Consider the following 19396-nt stretch of genomic DNA (forward strand, 5'->3'; position numbering starts at 1 on the left):
GGAGCTGGAAAAAAAAAATAAAGGTGCTTGTTAAGCAAGGATTGGTTGGGGTCTGATATAGCTACAAAGTTGCAAGGGGAAACCCTGAGACCACAAGGCTGCAGCTAGCAGATGTATCCTTGGGTTTGGTACAGTTCAGAAAGTTTCAGTTCTCAGTGGTGCAGGGATGTATCTGAGTCCGGATTCTCAATGGCTGCCCAACCCCATTCTGTGTGCCTGAACTATGATTACTATGACTTCCATCTGTCATCAACACACACGCGTATAAAATATATTCTCATATGGTCCATGCAGTATTCTTTAAGTTCAGATGTTCAAATGTTTAAAAAAAAAAAAAAGGCCAGTGTTGACCTAATCTTTACCTAACAACTGACTTCAGATTATTCTGGGAATAACTGTCAGTCTGGGGAGTCAGATGACTTTCCAGCTCGTAGTAGCCAGCCAAGACCGTCCCATGACACCTGCCTCCTATTCATACCCTTTGTAGTCTTCTCCCACATTAGACCAGAATTGGCCTGTGTGACCAACAGACATAGCAAAGTAATGGTATGTAACTTACGAAACTAAGTCATAAAAGACAATTTGGCTTCTGTCTTTCTCACTGACCCCTGGATCACTTGCTCTGGAAGAAGCCAGCAGCCACATCTTGAGGATGCCCAAGCAGCCTACGGAAAGGTCCACTTGGCTAAGAACTGAAGCCTCCAACCAACGGCCATATGAGTCAAGGGATCCTCCAGCTGCAGTCAAGTCTTTAAGGCTGCAGCCCCAGCTGACATCTTGACTGTAACCTCACGAGCCTTGAGCCAGAACTACCCAGCTAAGCCACTCCCAAATTCCTGATCTACAGAAACTGTGGGAAAACAAATGTTTCTTGATTTAAACCACTAAGTTTGAGTAATCTGCTATGCAGCAATAAGTTACTAATACACAGTTTTAATTTTAAAATTAAAATTGGTAATGGGAATCTATCTGTAAAATTCTATTTAGATATAAATTATTTAAGGTACTGAGGACTTTTACAGCTTCAGAAATTTGATCTTTAAAAAAAAAATATATATATATATATATTTTTTTAAGATTTATTGATTGATTGATTGATTGCTATGTTGGGTCTTCGTTTCTGTGCTAGGGCTTTCTCTAGCTGCGGCAAGTGGAGGCCACTCTTCATCGCGGTGCGCGGGCCTCTCACCATCACGGCCTCTCTTGTTGCGGAGCACAGGCTCCAGACGCGCAGGCTCAGCAGCTGTGGCTCACGGGCCCAGCTGCTCCACTGCATGTGGGATCCTCCCAGACCAGGGCTCGAACCCGTGTCCCCTGCATTAGCAGGCAGATTCTCAACCACTGCGCCACCAGGGAAGCCCTAAAAAATATATTTTAAGTCAGCAATTTCTTAGCACTTTAAAACAAATTTTTAAAATTAAGCTTAAAAAAGTAAAATAAATTAAGTATAGATGAGCAAAATAGAATATTGAAATGTTTTAATTAGTTAAAATTCTGAAAATTTGACCATATTTATATTTATAGTTTTTAAAAACTGATTTCTAAAGCCATAAAGTCTATAATGCCTTTATTGCATCAATTTTACTGTGTTCAATTAATACCTTTAGAAATAAATATTTCTATGAACTAAAAGTTCGTTATAAAAACCCATCAAAAATCAGACTTGCTAAATGTGAAGTTCAAAAGCCAATGAGATACTACAACACAAATAAACCTTGAAACATAATGTTAAGTGAAAGAGGTCGGTCACAAAAGAGTACGTATCTTATGATTCCATTCATATGAAATGTTCCAAATAGGCACGTCTACAGACAGAAATTAGGTTAGTGGTTGCCTAGGGCTCAGGGGGAATGGATGTAACTACTAATGGGTATGGGGTATCTGGGGGGTCATGAAACTGTTCTAAAATTGTGGTGATGGTTGCACAGTTCTGTGAACATATGAAAAGCCAGTGTGCTTTAAATGGGTGCATTATTCAGTATGTGAATTATCTCTTAATAAAGCTGGTTTGTTGCTCTTTTTTTTAAGGGAAGGTTCAAAGAACAAGAGTTGCTAAATAGCAGAGGATAAATATGTCTTTTGACAGCAGCACAAAGATTCTTTCCCAAGGAATACAATGTCTCTGGAAAATGATTGCTAAACAATCTTCTCTTCTATAGACCACTGATAACTGGATGTACCCACCACCAGTTGAAACAGAGAGGAGCAGAAAGCAGTGAGACGGCTGTGAAAGAACATCAGTGTGGCTACCGAGGTGCTTTCAAGTCTGCTTTCAAAAGGAGTCCCCCAAGCTTGGCTCTACAGTATAGCAAGCCTCATCTTATAATAAAAGGGGTTGCAGTATTAAATGCTGAGAGCAGGAACTCAATAAAGATTAGCTATCATTTTTTAAAAAGCCAGGAAGGGAGGGAAGGAAAAGAAAGTTAACAATCCAATCAAGTTCTCTTTAGAGACACCTAATGCCAGATAACAAAAAACAGTAAAGATATCATATGATGATAGAAAAAAAGTATGACTATAAGAGCAAATTATAGCCAAAGAAAGTGACATGTTATACGTGTAGGCAAGAATCCTTACTTACGATAAAGTCAGGAATAAGTCATTGATTATACTAATTGAAATGAAACAACAGATTAGTTTGTTGTTTAACAACTACTAATTTAAAGATTAGTAGTAGGTTGGATGATGTCCCCACAAAATTCATGTCCACCCACTACCTCAGAATGTGACTCTATATGGAAATAGGGTCTTTGCAGATGTCATTAGTTAAGATGAGGTCATACTGGGTTAGGGCAGGTCCTAAAGCCAATGACTAGTGTCCTCAGAAGAAGGGGAGAGGACACACAGAGACACATAGGGAAGAAGGCCACGTGAGGATGCAGGCAGAGATGGGAGTGGTGCTGCCATAGCCAAGGGAGTCCACGGAGTGCTGGCAACAACCAGAAGCTGCAAGAGGCCAGGAAGGATTCTCTGCGAGAGCTTTGAGAGGGAGTATGGCCCTGACAACACCTTGATACAGGTCTTCTGGCCTCCGGAACTGTGAGAAAATAAATCCCTGTTGTTTAAAGCCACGCAGTTTGGGGTACTTTGCTATATGACAGGCACAGGAAACAGATAAACATGCCATGAAGTGTAGCCACCAGGCCAGCAGAGGGCACTGTCTACCACCAATTACTACATAAACGGGCCCAAAATAATTACTGAGGTTTACAGAGAAAGCCATACAAACAGTGTTCAAATATAATTTAAACACTTGTACCTTTCCCATGATGATAAACAAGTTAAAATGTATCACTTTAAATAATTTACAACCATTATCATCTTACTGGATAACCTGTGACCTTTCCAACAACTTTGCTGGGAGCTGCTCTTCAACAACATCCTTGTCTGGCATCATTTCACACCCACAGGAGGTTACCTGTGGATAAATTCCCCCAACAATTTCCCTTCCACGAAGAGGTGTATATTTTAAATTTCAATAGATAGGGCCTAACTCCTCTTCAAGGAAGTAATACTACATTACATACTCACTAGAAATGCACAAAAATGGCTGGTTTTCCCCAGCCTTGGCAATACTGTTCTAGAACCAGCAGTGACGTGGGTCCCAAGAACAGGGCTAAGGGCTCTTAGACCCACATTTCTTAGCGCTTGTGCTTCACCAGCCTGATGGTACTAAAGATCCCCGACCTCCCCAAAACCCTTCTCCAGCCTAGCATGGGCACAGCTGATGCCCTTTTCAGGCACGGAGCCCAGCCTTTCAGACACCACACTGAACTGGTTCATACCAAATCTGCAGGGAGAATGTCTTGCTCCAAGTCAGCAATGTTTACAATAAACAGCACCCCTTTTCCCTGGGTCACTGTGAACATAGAGGCCAGGAACCAATTCCAGGATACCAAAGGGACAGTCACTATGGTGGCCTCAAGAATAGCTCTCTCGGGCTTCCCTGGTGGCGCAGTGGTGAAGAATCCGCCTGCCAATGCAGGGGACACGGGTTCAAGCCCTGGTCCGGGAAGATCCCACATGCTGCAGAGCAACTAAGCTTGTGCGCCACAACTACTGAGCCTGTGCTCTAGAGCCCGCGAGCCACAACTACTGAGCCTGCGTGCCACAACTACTGAAGCCCGTGCGTCTAGAGCCTGTGCTCCGCAACAAGAGAAGCCACCGCAATGAGAAGCCCCCGCAATGAGAAGCACCACAATGAAGAGTAGTCCCCGCTCGCCGCAACTAGAGAAAGCCCATGCGCAGCAATGAAGACCCAACACAGCCAAAAATAAATAAATAAAAATAAATAAATCTATTTAAAAAAAAAAATAGCTCTCTCACCCATACATATACACTTGACTAATATTTGACAAGAATACTCTCCAGAGAAAAGACATTCTCTTCAATATATGGTGTTAGGAAAATTGATTATTCACGTTTAAAAAAAAATGAAACTAAACTCCTACCTTACACCACTCACAAAAATTAACTCAAAATGAATTAAAGACTTAAATGTAAGACTAGAAACCATAAAACTCCTAGAAGAAAACGTAGGGGAAAAGCTCCTTGACATGGTTCTTGACAATGATTTTGATGGATTTGAAACCTAGAGCACAAAGCAACAACAAAAAGTGGGACTTGTTTCAAACTTAAAAGCTTCTGCACTGCAAAATAAACCATCAATAAAATGAAAAGACAACCTACAAGATGGAAAAAAATATTTGGAAACCATTAGCTTGTAAGGGGTTAATATCCAAAAATACATAAAGAACTCATAAGACTCAATAGCAAAAAACGAATAATCCAATTTTTAAATGGTCAAAGTACCTGAATGGTCATTTTTCCAAAAAAGATATACAAATGACCAATGGGTACATGAAAATGTGCTCAACATCACTGATTATCAGGAAAATGCAAATCAAAGACATGAGATATCACCTCTCACCTGTTAGGATGTCTATTATCAAAAAGACAAAAAAAAAAAAAAGACAAGAGATAACAAATGCTGGAGAAGATATGGAGAAGAGGGAACGCTTATAGACTATTGGTGGGGATGTAAATTGGTGCAGCCACTATGGAAAAAAGTACAGAGGTTCCTTTAAAAATTAAAAATAGTACTGTCACGTGATTCAGCAATTCTACTTCTGGATATTCATCCAAAGGAAATGAAAACATTATCTCAAAGAGATGCGTGCACTCCCATGTTCATAGCAGCATTAATTACAATAGCAAAGACATGGAAACAACCTAAGTGTCCATTAATAGATGAATGGATAAAGATGTGGTGTACATACAGTGGAAGATCATTCAGCCACAGAAAAAGAAGGAAATCCTGTTACTGTATTTGTGACAACATGGATGAACTTGGGGGCATTAGGCTAAGTGAAATGAATCAGAACGAGAAAGAAAAATACTGTAGGATCTTGTACATGGAATCTAAAAAAAACCGAACTCATAGAAACCGAACAGATTGGTGGTTGCCAAAGGGGAAGGGAGGAACGGTGAAGGGGGTCAGAAAGGTATAAAAAAAACACCAGAACCCATCACTTCTGAATAGGGCACAGAGCCGTTTAGACGGTGGGTATTTGGATATGGCAAAAGAGCTTACTTCTGCTCAGATCCACCAACCAGGTCATGAGTCAGAAGGTGTCAAGCAGCTTTTTCCCTATAATTCATTTCTCCTCAACACTCAGGAAGGTATCAAAGTTTTTCCTAAACCAGTATTTTCTTAAGATTTGTTCACAATTCAAATCCTTCGTGTGATGCCATACTGGGTACAAGTGAAGGGCGTTTTCACTCCGTCCTGGAGGTAAGGGGAGAATCCTCCGTGTTAACTCTATTAGTTTCTGATTGCTGCTGTAACAAATTACCACAAATTTAATGGTTTAAGACAACACAAATTGATCAACTTACAATTCTGGAGGTTCGAAGCCCTAAAATCAAGACATCAACAGAGCTATGTTCTTTCTGAAGGCTCCAGAGGATAACTCATTTCCTTGCTTTTTCCAGTGTCTGGAGGTTACCTGTATCCCTGGGTCCCTGGCCCCTTCCTCCATCTTCAAAGCCAGCAACGGGAGCATCTTCAAATCAGTCTCAGTCTCCTTCCCTCCCTCCCTCCCTCCCTCTCCCTGCTTTTATCTTATATCTTCTTCTGCCTCTGACCTTCCTGCTTACCTCTAATAAGGAGATTTGGGATTACATTGTGCCCAGCAAGATAATCCAGGGATATCTTCCCGTCTCAAGATCCTCAATTTAATCACATTTGCAAAGTCCCTTTTGCCATACAAAGGGACATCCACAGGTTCTGGGGATTAGGACTGGACATCTAGGAGGGGGGAGGGGACTGGAACCTGTGCCATTTTTGAACTTTCGAACTTTTCTCCTCCTTTCTCTCAAAAACCCCGAGCTCTTTTTTTGAAGATTGTGTCACTTTTAACCAATTAACTCTCCTCATTATGCAACCCAATGTTCCCCAACCTTTGCTGCACATTGGAATCAGAGAGCTTTTAAATCTCCCAACGCTTGGGTAACACCCCAGCACAATTAAATCACGATGTCTGGGGATGGAGCCAGACATCAGCACTTTTTTTTTTTTTTTTTTTTAAAGATCCCCCAGGGCACTCTGATGTGAAAAATTTGGGAATGACTGCTATGAGCAACAGACTTTCTCCAAACCACCCTAAACACCCCTTCATTGACCTGCTGCATAATTTGCGGGGCCCAGTGCAAAATGAAGACGCGGGACAAGTGTTTAAAAGAAAAATCAAGAATTTCAGGACAGTAACAGCAGAGGGCGCAGACCCTGAGGCCAGCACGTTGTTCAGCATCTTCTTCCCTCCTCACCTCTGAGGAGGTCAGTAGCTGTGTGCAGGATCCATCCCAGTGTCTTGGCTTCCCAGTCCCTTGACCTCCTTCACGCCAACAAGATTTCCCTGTCCCCTTCATGTGGTTCATCTGTGCAACCTCTGAGATCTGGATCTCAAAGCACCCCACACCGACCCCCAGGACCCGGCGTGGCTCCAGTCTCCAAGCTCCGCCTCCAGGGCTGCCTTGCCCTCAGAGAGCTCTGCTCCATCAACCCTACTGTGTTTCCCTTATTATGAATTTCCGACCCTCTCGTGTCCTTTCTTCTGTCCTTAGAGGCCATAGCCCTACACTACAATCCTTTCCTTGCAAACATCTTTCCCTGTGCTGTGTGAGCCTGGCAAAACACCAACCCTCCAACTTCCTCCACCAGTTGCACTAGGGACTGGATGATGCTGGGGGGAAACTGAAAGAGGCCGATTGTGCTGTCTTGACATTTATGACCACAGGTCTCATATGGGCCCCCAACTCTGCTGGTCAATGCTGCCTAATTCCCTAATAAATTCACTTTCCCGTTCTGCAAGATGGCTATGCTTTCCTCAGGTTTCCTAAAAGAATCCTTCTTGCTAATGACCTCAAATCACTCATCCTTCAAAGAGAAAACAGTGCCCTCAAGGAGAGCCACCCAACAGCCTACAAGTAGACCCACACACGCTGATGTTTAGATGATTACTACTGTATAAAAACATGCTTTCATCTCTCTCTCTCTCCCAGCTTTAAAAACTCTTTTAAAAGAGTTCAAGTCATACAAAGTATGTTCTCGACTACAACAGAATTAAGAAATCAATAACAGCAAGATATCTGGATAATCCCCAAATAGTTGGAAGCTAAAAAATATACTTCTAAATATCCTTGGTCAAAGAAGATGTCAAAAAGTAAATTAGAAGGTATTTTAAACTGATTGAAATTGAAAACACAACATATCAGTGTTTACAGGATGCCACTAACATAGTACTGAAAGGGAAATTAATAGCCCTTAATGTCTATATTAGAAAAGAAGATCTTAAATCAATGACCTCAGCTTCCATGGTTAAAAAACAAAACAAACAAACAAACAAACAAAAAAACCCACAACACAAACCAACTAGAAAAAGAGCAAATAAAACCCAAAGTGAGAAGAGAGGAAATAAAGATTAGAATGGAAATATAATATAACCAGAAAAAATAGAGAAACATATCAATGAAACCAAAAGCTTTTCCTCAAGAAAATAAATAAAGAGTTCTAACCAGAGAGATCAAGAAAAAGATATGAAAGACACAAAATACCAATATCAGGAATGAGAGAAGTGGTATCACTCTTGATATTAAAAGGATTGATAAGGGCATGTAATGAATGACTTCATGTCAGAGTCAACAACTTAGGTGATATACACAAATTTTTTGAAAAACATGAATTAAGCTCACTCAAGAAGAAACAAAAAACCCGAAGAGCCCTGTATCTTTAAAATAGAGTTCCAAATAATCTTTAGGAGAAAAAAGAAAATACTGGGTGAGCCCCAGCGGGTGCCCACCTTCCTGACCTCACCTGTTGACTTGATGGAGAAAGTGGAGTCAAGGTGACAGACACAGGCAGGTCAGCCAACCTGTGCTTGCGTAGAGCTGAGTCATAATGAGATGGTAGCTCTCCATAAATCTAAAAGTCACTAATCAAACACACTCAGATTACACTAAAGAAGGTGGGTGGGAGAGTTCTAATTGCTTGTCCACATCGTGACACACCTTTGGAGATTCATTTTCAGTTGAACTTTGTGGGCACAAATTTCACTGAGAGAAAAAGATGCATATATGTATCCTCCTTGGACAAACCTAAAATGCACACACGTAGCACCCGTAGGAGTTGTGTAAGATGAATAAAAATATCCCGGTAAGAGGCTTCACCCACAATGAGAGTTTCATAAACATTCTCTCCCACTTGGGGGCGCACACAGCTAGGATCCCACACAGCTAGGTACCCTGCCCACACCTGTAAATCTGTTCTTGGGACCTTTTTTTCTCTCATTCCTCTCTTGAGTTTCTCTTAAGCAAGGAATGGGATCTATGTCCTGAGAAGCAGTTACCGTGTCGAAATAATTTCACTGTAGTCAAGGAAAAAGCGAACACCCTCATTTTGCAGTGGATGACGGACGCACGCCCAAGAAAATTACTCAGCACTTGTTTTTCTCCTTTTGGGGTTCTCCCACAATAGTTTCTTCAATCCAACTGCAAGGAAGCTCTAGACCCTATCGACCCGTCACCGTCCGCTTTTGCTTTAGGGGAACAACGTCTCGACCCCGCAGACCACAGCTTGGCTCAAGAGGCGGGATCAAAAGAGGGCGCATCGCGGGGAGGGGGCGGACCCGGGAATGGGGCGTTACCAAACCTTCAGGAACGGACGGCCCCTCCTCGGAGGGGAGGGACCGAGGACCGGAGCCTCGTTCTCTGCAAGTCACAGAGCTGGATCCTAGAACACAGTTCTTCCTGGCTTCTCTGACTGTGGCCGGGCCTCCGCAGCGCGCGCCGCCCGTGGCCCACGGCCCGGTTCGCTCTTCACCCAACAGCCCCGCGCGCCCGGCACCCGGCCATGCCGTCCTACTCCCGCGTGGCGCTGGTCACCGGTGCCAACAAGGGCATCGGCTTCGCCATCGCGCGCGACCTGTGCCGGCAGTTCTCCGGGGACGTGGTGCTCACGGCTCGGGACGTGGAGCGGGGCAGGGCGGCCGTGCAGCAGCTGCAGGGCGAGGGCCTGAGCCCGCGCTTCCACCAGCTGGACATCGACGACCTGCAGAGCATCCGCGCCCTGCGCGCCTTCCTGCGCAAGGAGTACGGGGGGCTCAACGTGCTGGTCAACAACGCGGGCATCGCCTTTAAGAGTAGGTGTGGGGGGCGGGAGGTCCCCGGGCGCTCCGTGGGTGCGAGACAGTGAGCCGCATACGCCCCCTACCCGCCCACTTAAGTTATGGAAGGCAGAGCCCGCCCCTCGGGATGCACTCAGCTCTCGCCTCCCACGGCTTGTTCCCGCTTCCCACGGAGTTGCGGGAGCGGTTCGTTTAGCTCAAGACCCGCCCGGGCGCCGGGCACAGCGCGCCCCACCCGCCTGCCGGCCTGTGCGGGCCTGAGCACGCCAGGGCTCAGCCCAGGACCCTCCCAGAACAGACAGCTGCTGAGGTTTGCAAGAGAATCGGCCTCCTGGGAGGGGACCACGCCCTGCTAAGCTCCTGAGCTTTCTAATGCGAGAAACATTTTCTCTGCGAAGGGTCTCCAAACTCACTTTGGGCTTTCTCTTTCCGTGAAAGGGCGCATTCATAGATGCGGGGAGGCATCTGCTCGGGACAGGAAGTGAATCTCGGGAGCACGATTAGCACGCACGTGCACGCGCTAGTGGACTTGAGAGAGCTTTGATGGAGCTTTTTCATGGAGAGCTTTGATAGGCTCTGGCAAAAAGGAAGCGAGCGTGGTTCCCACCCCCAGGGAAGCTATGTTTGTTATCAAACATATATAAGTGTGGTTTGAAGTAGCATCTTCCTTTGGGGCCGGGGGGCGGGGCGCGGGAGGGAGGAGATCAAGGAGATTACTTACTCTTATTATTCGAGTTATCGATCTGCCATGTGCTGCGGGTAGAAATAAACAGGCCAGCCTCACTTACAACCTAGTGGGGAAGAGAAATCTAAGAGGCAGAGCGGAGGAAAACGAAGCATTGTGAAGCGTTAAGTCTTCACCCCCTTGGCCTTGGGCCCTCGGCAGCGCCGTGCACCTGCACCTGCAACTCGGTCTGCGGGCTTTCTGCGAGCGCAGGCGGGGGCGGGGGGCGACTGACAGCCCCTGGAGCCGACGGCTGGGGAATTGGTGGATAAATACCCGGCTTCCTGGAGGACACACGGAGGAACACTGACTTCAGCTGGAAGCTCTTGCCCCTCAGAGTGTGGGCTGTCGGCCAGCAGCGCCTGCCCTCCTGGACACTCGCTGGAATCGCAGAATCCCCAGCCCCGCCACCACACGTGCTGCATTGTAATCTGCATTTTAACAGAATCCCCAGGTGCCTCCTATGCCCATCCAAGACTGAGAACTTTGATCACTGCTGCTCAGAGTGTGGCTCGCAGACCAGTAGCTGTAGCGTCACCTGGGAACTGGTTAGAAATGCAAATTTTGGAGCCTCACCCTGGACCTTCAGGATCCCAAGCTCTGGGGGCGGGGCCCAGAATGCTGTGCTCTAACAGGCCCCGCAAGTGCTTCCCATACACGCTCCAAGTTTGAGAACCACGGATCTCATGGTTTAAAAATTGTTTTAAAGTTAGCTTGTTTGGGGGACTTCCCTGGTGGCGCAGTGGTTAAGAATCCACCTGCCAGTGCAGGGGACACGGGTTCGAGCCCTGGTCCGGGAAGATCCCATATGCTGTGGAGCAATTATGCCCGTGCGCCACAACTACCGAGCCTGCGCTCTAGAGCCCATGAGAAGCCCATGAGAGCTCCGCAACAAGAGAAGCCACCGCAATGAGAAGCCCGCGCACCGAACGGAAGAGTAGCCCCTGGTCTCTAAAACTAGAGAAAGCTCTCCCGCAGCAACGAAGACCCAAGGCAGCCAAAAATAAATAAATTTATTTTTTTTAAAGTTAGCTGGTTTTGTCTTTCATTAGAGATAAGATCCAGTTTGTCTTATGAATTTCAAGAGGACATGCATGACTTTGTTTCCTTCTCTTTTTGAAAGTTGATGATCCGACACCGTTTGACATTCAAGCTGAGATGACACTGAAGACAAACTTTTTTGCCACGAGAAATGTCTGCAGCGAATTACTGCCGATAGTGAAACCTCATGGTAAGTCCAGCTTTGTGGACTGTCAGGTTGCCTCCCCTCGGCAAGGCGTGACCCACCCCCTCGGGGGGGGTGGCCGGGGGGCTGTCCCTCAGGAATCACCCAGGGGTGCTATTTCTCTTTAGGGGGAAAAATAGAAAACTGCATTATTTTCTCAGAGTATCCGGTTCCTCACCCGAACATTTCAGCTTCATTGAAAGATATGTATACCCCACACCAAGTTTATGGAAGAATTAATTCACTTTTCCTCCAGAACTTGTATGTTTGTATGCCTGCAGGCATCTCAGTTCCCCAAGGTGGCCGGGCCTCACCCAGCTCACCTGGGGCTTGGGGTAAGGGTCTGTTCTCTCATTACTATGAATTTTCCTCTATTCCTTTCTTCTTGTACCAACCTTTGCCAAGCTGGTTCAGAGCATCCAAAAGAAACTTTTCTTTATTAGGAAATATCTTTCCCACACTTTCAAGTATTCAATGAATAACTTTTATTACTTTTCCCACAAACATTTATTGAGCACCTACCATAACCCAGGCATTACTCTGGTGCTGGGAATACAGTGGTGAGTACTGTGGGCATGGACAGTCCTGTCCGTGGAGCACAGAGTCCAGCGGGGAAGACCACTGCTGACAAACAATCCTAGCTGTGTAAATTACAACTGTGCTGGGAGGTGGGGAGAGAAGCCTTGCTTCCCTGAGGATTTTCTTTCCCAAGAAATCAACTGTGATTCTTAGGAAGAAGAGCTCTGTGGTTCTTTCTAGAAACATGCTTTTCTTAATTTAACATTTTGAAGAAAGATGATATCCAGTGCAAAAATATTTAAATTTAAAAAGATGCATGGTGAGAGTTCCACCTGTCTGCCCCTCCCCATCCTCCACGGGTGATTCTCGTTACTGGTTTCTTAGTGGGATGGGATCATAGAAAGCTCACAGGTAGAGTTTCACGTACTGGCTCAAAGAAGCCTTGGGTCCAGGGGCATGGAGTTGGTGAGTGTCCAGGGTCAAGGGGATGGAATTTTTAAATGCAAATCTAAGCAAAAATAAATGTGTGTGTGTGTATATATATATATATATGCTTCCCTTTTTACAAAAAAAAAAAAAGGACATTAAGTATAATGTTTGCCACCTTGCTTTCTTCACTTACTATATCTGGGGCTCTTATTCTTTTTTACAGCTGCATAGTATTCCATTATAGCTGTGTCTTTTACCAAGTATCATGAAATCTTCTTCCTATGGATTTTAGAATCATAGAATTTGAAAGCTGCAAAGTATTGAAAAAAACTTACATTCCTACACCTTCACTTTATAGAGAAGGAAACCGAGCCCCAGAGAAGTGAATACAGCCAGGTAGTAATAGAGCTGGAAACAGTATCCCAGTTTCCTAACTTCACCCCTCAATCAAACCAGGATAATTAGTTCTAGTGAGGGAAGTATTATAGCACCAAATGATTGTGAACTAACCATTTTGAAAGGTAAAAGAAGTCTTTGGGGAGGGTGGGGCTCAGGGACCAACCCAGTGCTGGTGAATCACTGTCTTTAACCAGTTTTCTGTAACAGTAATTCCCAAAGCGGGAATCTTTGGTTTACAACACATTGAGAATAGTGGTGACTTTTCAATAAACGTCACCCTGGAGGGCAAAACGCTGAGCATCTGCCCCTTGGTTTGTAGGGAGTCACTTTCTCCACATTCAGAGCTGATTTAAAAGCCACTCTTTATTTAGCTTTATAATATCACTTTAAAGAAAGTTATCCCGCTTGCTTATTGGTTCAAGATTGAGTGAATATGGGCTTCCCTGGTGGCGCAGTGGTTGAGAATCTGCCTGCCGATGCAGGGAACACGGGTTCGAGCCCTAGTCTGGGAAAATCCCACATGCCGCCGAGAAACTAGGCCCATGAGCCACAACTACTGAGCCTGCGCGTCTGGAGCCTGTGCTCCGCAACAAGAGAGGCCACGATAGTGAGAGGCCCGCGCACCGCGATGAAGAGTGGCCCCCGCTCGCCGCAACTAGAGAAAGCCCTCGCACAGAAACGAAGACCCAACACAACCTAAAATAAATAAATAAATAAATAAATAATAATTTTAAAAAAGATTGAGTGAATAGGTTAAGCAGCTGTTGAGCCACTAGGGGGAGCTACTTGCCCACTCTTGCCGGAACGCAGTAGGGGTTGTTTCCGGACCGTGGAGCCACCTGGACTTCAGCAAAGAGTGGTGGTGATGGTGTGGGCTGAGCCCTTCTCAGGGCTAATTGGGCCCATTTAGCTGTTGCAACTGTCACCCCTTGGCCTCTCCCCCAGGGGTGTGCCTTGAGATCAAAGAGGACGTCTCTTCCTCTTAGGAAGTTTTTTTTTTCCATCGAAGGCATAGAGTAGCTCCTGTAATTTGTTTTTCCTTTTCTTTCCTCCTTTCCTGTTTGAATTTAATTCCTTGTAGCAGTCAAGCGTTTGAGTACAAAGCTGCTTAGCAAGTACTGAAGAGCATAACTTTAGCAAAGCAGAATTCCTGGCCAAAATATTGAAGTGAATCTAATCATAAAAAAAAAAAAAAATCATGCCAATCGATTAAACTGGGGGAAATACTATAAAATAATGGCTTAGAGTCTTTAAAAAGATCACTGTCAACTGCTCTAGTCTAAATAGACTAAAGAGATAGGACAACTAAATGCAATCCATTTATCCCTCCAGGGTCCATGCAATCCATTGGACCCAGGATGAAAACAAACAAAAAACCTGTAAAGGAAGATTATTGAGACAATTAGGGACATTTGAATATGGACTATAGTTTAGATAATAGTGTTGTATCATGATTAATGTGATCACATTTGAGGTTTTGGAAGGGAATGCCCTTCTGTATACTACAGTGTTTTAAGGTGAAGGTTTATGGTATCTGTCTACAATTAAGAGAAAGAGAGAAAGCAAATGTGGCAAAATGTTAACAATTGGTGAACTCAGCTGAAGGGCATATATGTGGGTGTTTATTAAACCATTCTTGCAACTTCTCTGTAGGTTGCAGTTTTTCAAAGTTAAAAGTTGGGAAAGAAATATGTTATTACCAGAGAGAGACAGAGAGAAGGAAGGAAGGAAAGAATATACTGAAGAGTCTTGGGTCCCTGCGGGCTATGTGAGATGCTTATGTACAAGGACAGAGTGAGGGCATCTCCGTATGGGGCTGGGCCCACAAGAATCTCCCAGCACGTACACACCCCACCTACAAATGTGTACCTGTGGTGAATGCCACTCAGAAAATGAAATAAAATCCAGTTATCCTGTTGGATGCAAAGAATATGGATTCAGGATAATATGTGATAAAAGAACCCCCCAAATTTGGTGCTTTTTGATGTTGGACAGAATGTGTAAATTCACACGTTCACTGGTTTGGGGATTTCAATCAATGCTTCAAATTATTTTCTAGTTTTTGGCCTTCATATTTTATTTTATGGACAGATCTGTCTCTTTAGTAGCTGTGAATCATTGCTAATATGAATATTAACTCACTAATTATATTTAATTATTTGTTAACTATGGGCTAAAAAAAGCAATGAAAATCAAAACTGGGATGGAGAATCAACCCATTCCACATGTGAAAGTATCCATCATTAAGGATAGACAAGGGTCATTGGCAAGGGATTGCTTAAACCTGATGTTGGCACTCAGGGGTACAGAGGTGGCCCCAGGACCCTAGGAAATAATCTAAGGGTGAGGGCGCTGTCCTCCGGAAAGCAAGTTCACAAGTACCTGGAAATGTGTGTGTGTGTGTAGGAGGGTGTGTTTTATAAAACTACCTGGTGATTCTACTACAGACCTAACTTCTGCTCACCTAATGAATCACTGCTCTTTAGCCCCTGTTATTGACAGAAATGTGTTCTTCCTTTTGGGAGAACAGGGGACAAAAAGTTAAAACCCACTGGTGCCTTCTTGAGGCATTTCTGAATGCCTTTGGAGGTTTTCTTTTAATGCCTTCTAGAATCATTTTTTAAATCAGCAATTACACCTGCCCCATGACTCAATCATGTTTGTCAGTAGTCAACCAATGATTGTTTATTTGTGACATGCTCTATATTTTTGTTATTCTGTTTCAGGCAGAGTGGTGAATGTCAGTAGTTTACAGGGTTCCAAAGCCCTTGAAAATTGCAGCGAAGACCTGCAGGAGAAGTTCCGATGTAAGACACTCACAGAGGAAGACCTGGTGGAGCTCATGAAAAAGTTCGTGGAGGACACAAAAAATGAGGTGCATGAGAGGGAGGGCTGGCCCAACTCTGCTTATGGGGTGTCCAAACTGGGGGTCACGGTCTTATCGAGAATCCTGGCCCGGCGTCTGGATGAGAAAAGACAAGCGGACAGGATTCTGCTGAACGCATGCTGCCCTGGGTGGGTGAAGACGGACATGGCGGGGGCTCATGGCTGCAGGACCGTGGAGGAGGGGGCTGAGACTCCCGTCTACTTGGCCCTCCTGCCTCCAGATGCCACCGAGCCTCACGGGCAGCTAGTCTGGGACAAAGTCGTCCAAAACTGGTGAATGTCTGCTTTGGCACTTGAGGTTTAATAAATGTTTGGGGAATGAATGAATTCTGGTGTTGTAGTCTGATTCTGTTTCTGTCCTTGCGGGGCGTCGATGAGAAAGTGTCTAGTTCTGGGACTTCCCTGGTGGCTCAGTGGTTAAGAATCTGCCTGCCAATGCAGGGGACACGGGTTCGAGCCCTGGTCTGGGAAGATCCCACATGCCGCGGAGCAACTAAGCCCCTGCGCCACAACTACTGAAGCCCGCACACCTAGAGCCCGTGCTCTGCAACAGGAGAAGCCCGTGCACCGCAACGAAGTGTAGCCCCTGCTCACCACAACTAGAGAAAGCCCGCACACAGCGACAAAGACCCAACACAGCCATAAATAAATAAATAAATAAATTTATTTAAAAAATAAAAAAAAAAGAAAGTATCTAGTTCTGGAATGGAGCTGAGCAATTTTGCTCTGCCCAAGCTCTAGCCTGAGAGGGAGATGCACATAGTCCAGTGGTTCTGAAATATTAGAGGGCAGCCAAACCACTTGAAGGGTGCGTTAAAACATTGCCTGGAATTGGCGCCCAAGAGTGGGCATTTCTATCAAGTTCCCAGGTGCTGCTGGTATTGGGATGGCACTTAGAGAACCACTAGCCTCCTGAGAGGTCCCAGGGCTGCAGAGCGGGTCCCAGCCGCGTTCCAGGTGTCCCTTGCTGTTTCCAGGTTGTCGACTCTATAAAGATGGTGATTTATCCTGTTTCCTTAGTTCTGCAACCCTGCTTTATATCTCATTCTATTTTCCTACATTTGAGTACATTGAAATTGGTTCTTACACTTACGAAGTTGTGTGGCTTGAGGGACTCGGGGAGGAATGTCCTTATTTTGTTGGGTTATGGTTTCTTCCGTAATAGGTTTTCCGTTTGGGTTTTGCATCCTGTGTTCTTCCCAGAACGTTTGCAAGGTTGCCCTGCCACTCTTTTCATCTGGTTCATGCCTGGGCAACTTTGTCCAGACCATCTCTTTGCTCCGACACATGCAGATATTTTCTCCTTAACCTATTCTGCTCCCCTGTAAGGTACAGCCCAGGGTGGTTCTTCGGATGCCCCTCCCTGAGCCCCTTTTGCAGTCTCTCTGACAACAGGCAACTCCACTGCTTCCAAATGAGATTGGTTTTGCAACCAGCCTCCTGCGTTCTGGTTATACCCTGCAGAAAAAAGACCTGGAGACCAAAGGATCTTACGAAAGACAAGAAATATACTTGCAAAGAAAGTTTGCTAGGGACTCAAGACTTCAGAAGGAATGGGTAGCCAAACAACAAAAATGCAACAGGTGCACGATGGACAAAATACAAAGGAAAGAAACCACAGATTTACCAAGTTGTGATGGGCTGTTCACAGTGGGAAGCAGCAATTTTGTCACTTGATTGTGACCACAAGGGTCACGTCGTATCTCCTGACAACAGCACTGCAGAAATAAGGGGTAATGGTGTTTTTCATTTGGAGATCAGTAAAGTTTGAAAGTGCTGAAGGTTTCACTTATTTGGGGGACCAGGACTACACAGGTGACACTAGTATTTCTGGTCTATAACAGGGTGCAAGGTATTTATTATTCTCAACTCTCTGACTTGCGATGGCAGCCTTGCAAAGTGTCTATTCAGCTCTCACAACCCTCACATCACTTTTCCACCCACTTGGGGTAGAGGGAAGTCTGAATCCCACCCAGACTGCATTTCACTTCCTCTAGCCGTCTCTATATTGCCTGATTAAATCCCGCATGCTCTTATATTCGTCTCAGACCATAGCTCCTAAGACATTTTAATGACTCCTTGCCTGGTTCTAAAAACATTTTAATGGCTTTCCATAAGTTTCCTGAATACCTTTCATACTCTGGACTTCTGCAGCCAGCCTCCAGACTCCTGCCAATGATGGGCAGAAGCCCAGGGGCTGTAGAGCACTTTCAGGCTCTGCCTGATGGCGTCACAGACAGGAAATGCATGAGTAAACAGGCCAATTCCTTTGATGTCTTCTCCCTTTTTTGTCTCTAGCCATATCCCACCTTGACATTTTTTGGATCAGCATGTAGCCCACTTAGAAGACCCCTAATTGTAAACTGCTGATCAGAATGGAATTTCTTATTTTTATGGGAAGGTCACTGGGGGCTCTTATTCGATGGTCTGCCCAGCACCCTCTTCCCAAGAATTCTCTCCCGGACCCATCCCCCCTGCTCTTTCCCCATGTTTGCAGCTGCGGCAGCTGCAAGATGACTCTGTCCTGCTAGCCTCTGTTGACTGCTCCAGCTGTAGACCCTTCCTCTGAAGCGCAGGACCAGCTGGACTGCATCAGGGAATGCTCAGAGCTGCTACTGAGTGGCCACGCCCCCCCACGTGGTCTAAGGAGCAGAGGAAGCCGGGCATAGTCAGAGAAGGAGGAAACTGACTCTCAAGAAAAGCAGCTACAGAGTGGCCCGAAGAGAGATGGCCCCCCTTCTCACAGTGGCATCCATTCCCCAGCTTCAGACCATCCCTGAGACCCTAGGTTCTAAGAGATGCTCTAAGCAACTCTTGTACCCTTTAAAGAAGTTTCCCTTTTCCTTAAGCTGGTTTGAAGTGACTTACTGTTGCTTACAACCAAAAGGAATCTAACAGAAGTGCATGAAAATGTTTCATAGTATGCTGTAAAGGCAAAAATATCATGAAGTGAGAACCCATGGTGTGCTAGTCCGTATGTCACGCTTAATACTTTCCTGACATTGTTTTACATAATTCTCACAACAGTCCTTTGAGGTAGGTATTAATGTCATTTTTTCAAGTGAGGAAATAAAGGCTTGGAGAGGCTGATTAACTTACTCAAGATCACACAGCTAAGAGCCAAGAGTCAGAATTGTATCCAGGACTGTCTGACAGAAAAATGCCTTGGTGCCTAGCACCTGGTACATCCAGCTTCACTATTACGAGTCTAAAGACCACAGGCAACTCCCTTGGTGTAAAAATTAAGGGAGATGATACATTGAATCTAAGGGATTTGTAAGCCATATGGTTATTAGATCCCCAAACCAGCCTCTGTGTGAACTTTTCCATAAAGTAGATACATGAAATACGGTTTTAAAGTGGCATATTTTATTATTTATTTATTTATTTTTTTGGCCGTGCCACGCGGCATGTGGGATCTTAGTTCCCCAACCAGGGATCGAACCTGCACCCTCTGCAGTGGAAGTGTGGAGTCCTAACTACTGGACTGCCAGGGAATTCCCTGAAGTGGCATATTTTAAATGGATTATC

The 19396-nt window shown here is 45.0% G+C and overlaps 1 protein-coding gene across 1 annotated transcript; it reads left to right on the plus strand.

Annotated features, from left to right (window-relative positions):
- Positions 1 to 9245: 9245 nt before the first annotated feature.
- Positions 9246 to 16192, plus strand: LOC132365567 (carbonyl reductase [NADPH] 3). Its single transcript, XM_059922293.1, has 3 exons — positions 9246 to 9698; positions 11531 to 11638; positions 15706 to 16192. Exons 1-3 carry the CDS (start codon positions 9410 to 9412, stop codon positions 16140 to 16142), a joined length of 834 nt encoding a protein of 277 aa, XP_059778276.1. The 5' UTR covers positions 9246 to 9409; the 3' UTR covers positions 16143 to 16192.
- Positions 16193 to 19396: the final 3204 nt, after the last annotated feature.

Source organism: Balaenoptera ricei, chromosome 4 (genome assembly GCF_028023285.1).
Source record: "Balaenoptera ricei isolate mBalRic1 chromosome 4, mBalRic1.hap2, whole genome shotgun sequence".
Lineage (NCBI taxonomy): Eukaryota > Metazoa > Chordata > Mammalia > Artiodactyla > Balaenopteridae > Balaenoptera > Balaenoptera ricei.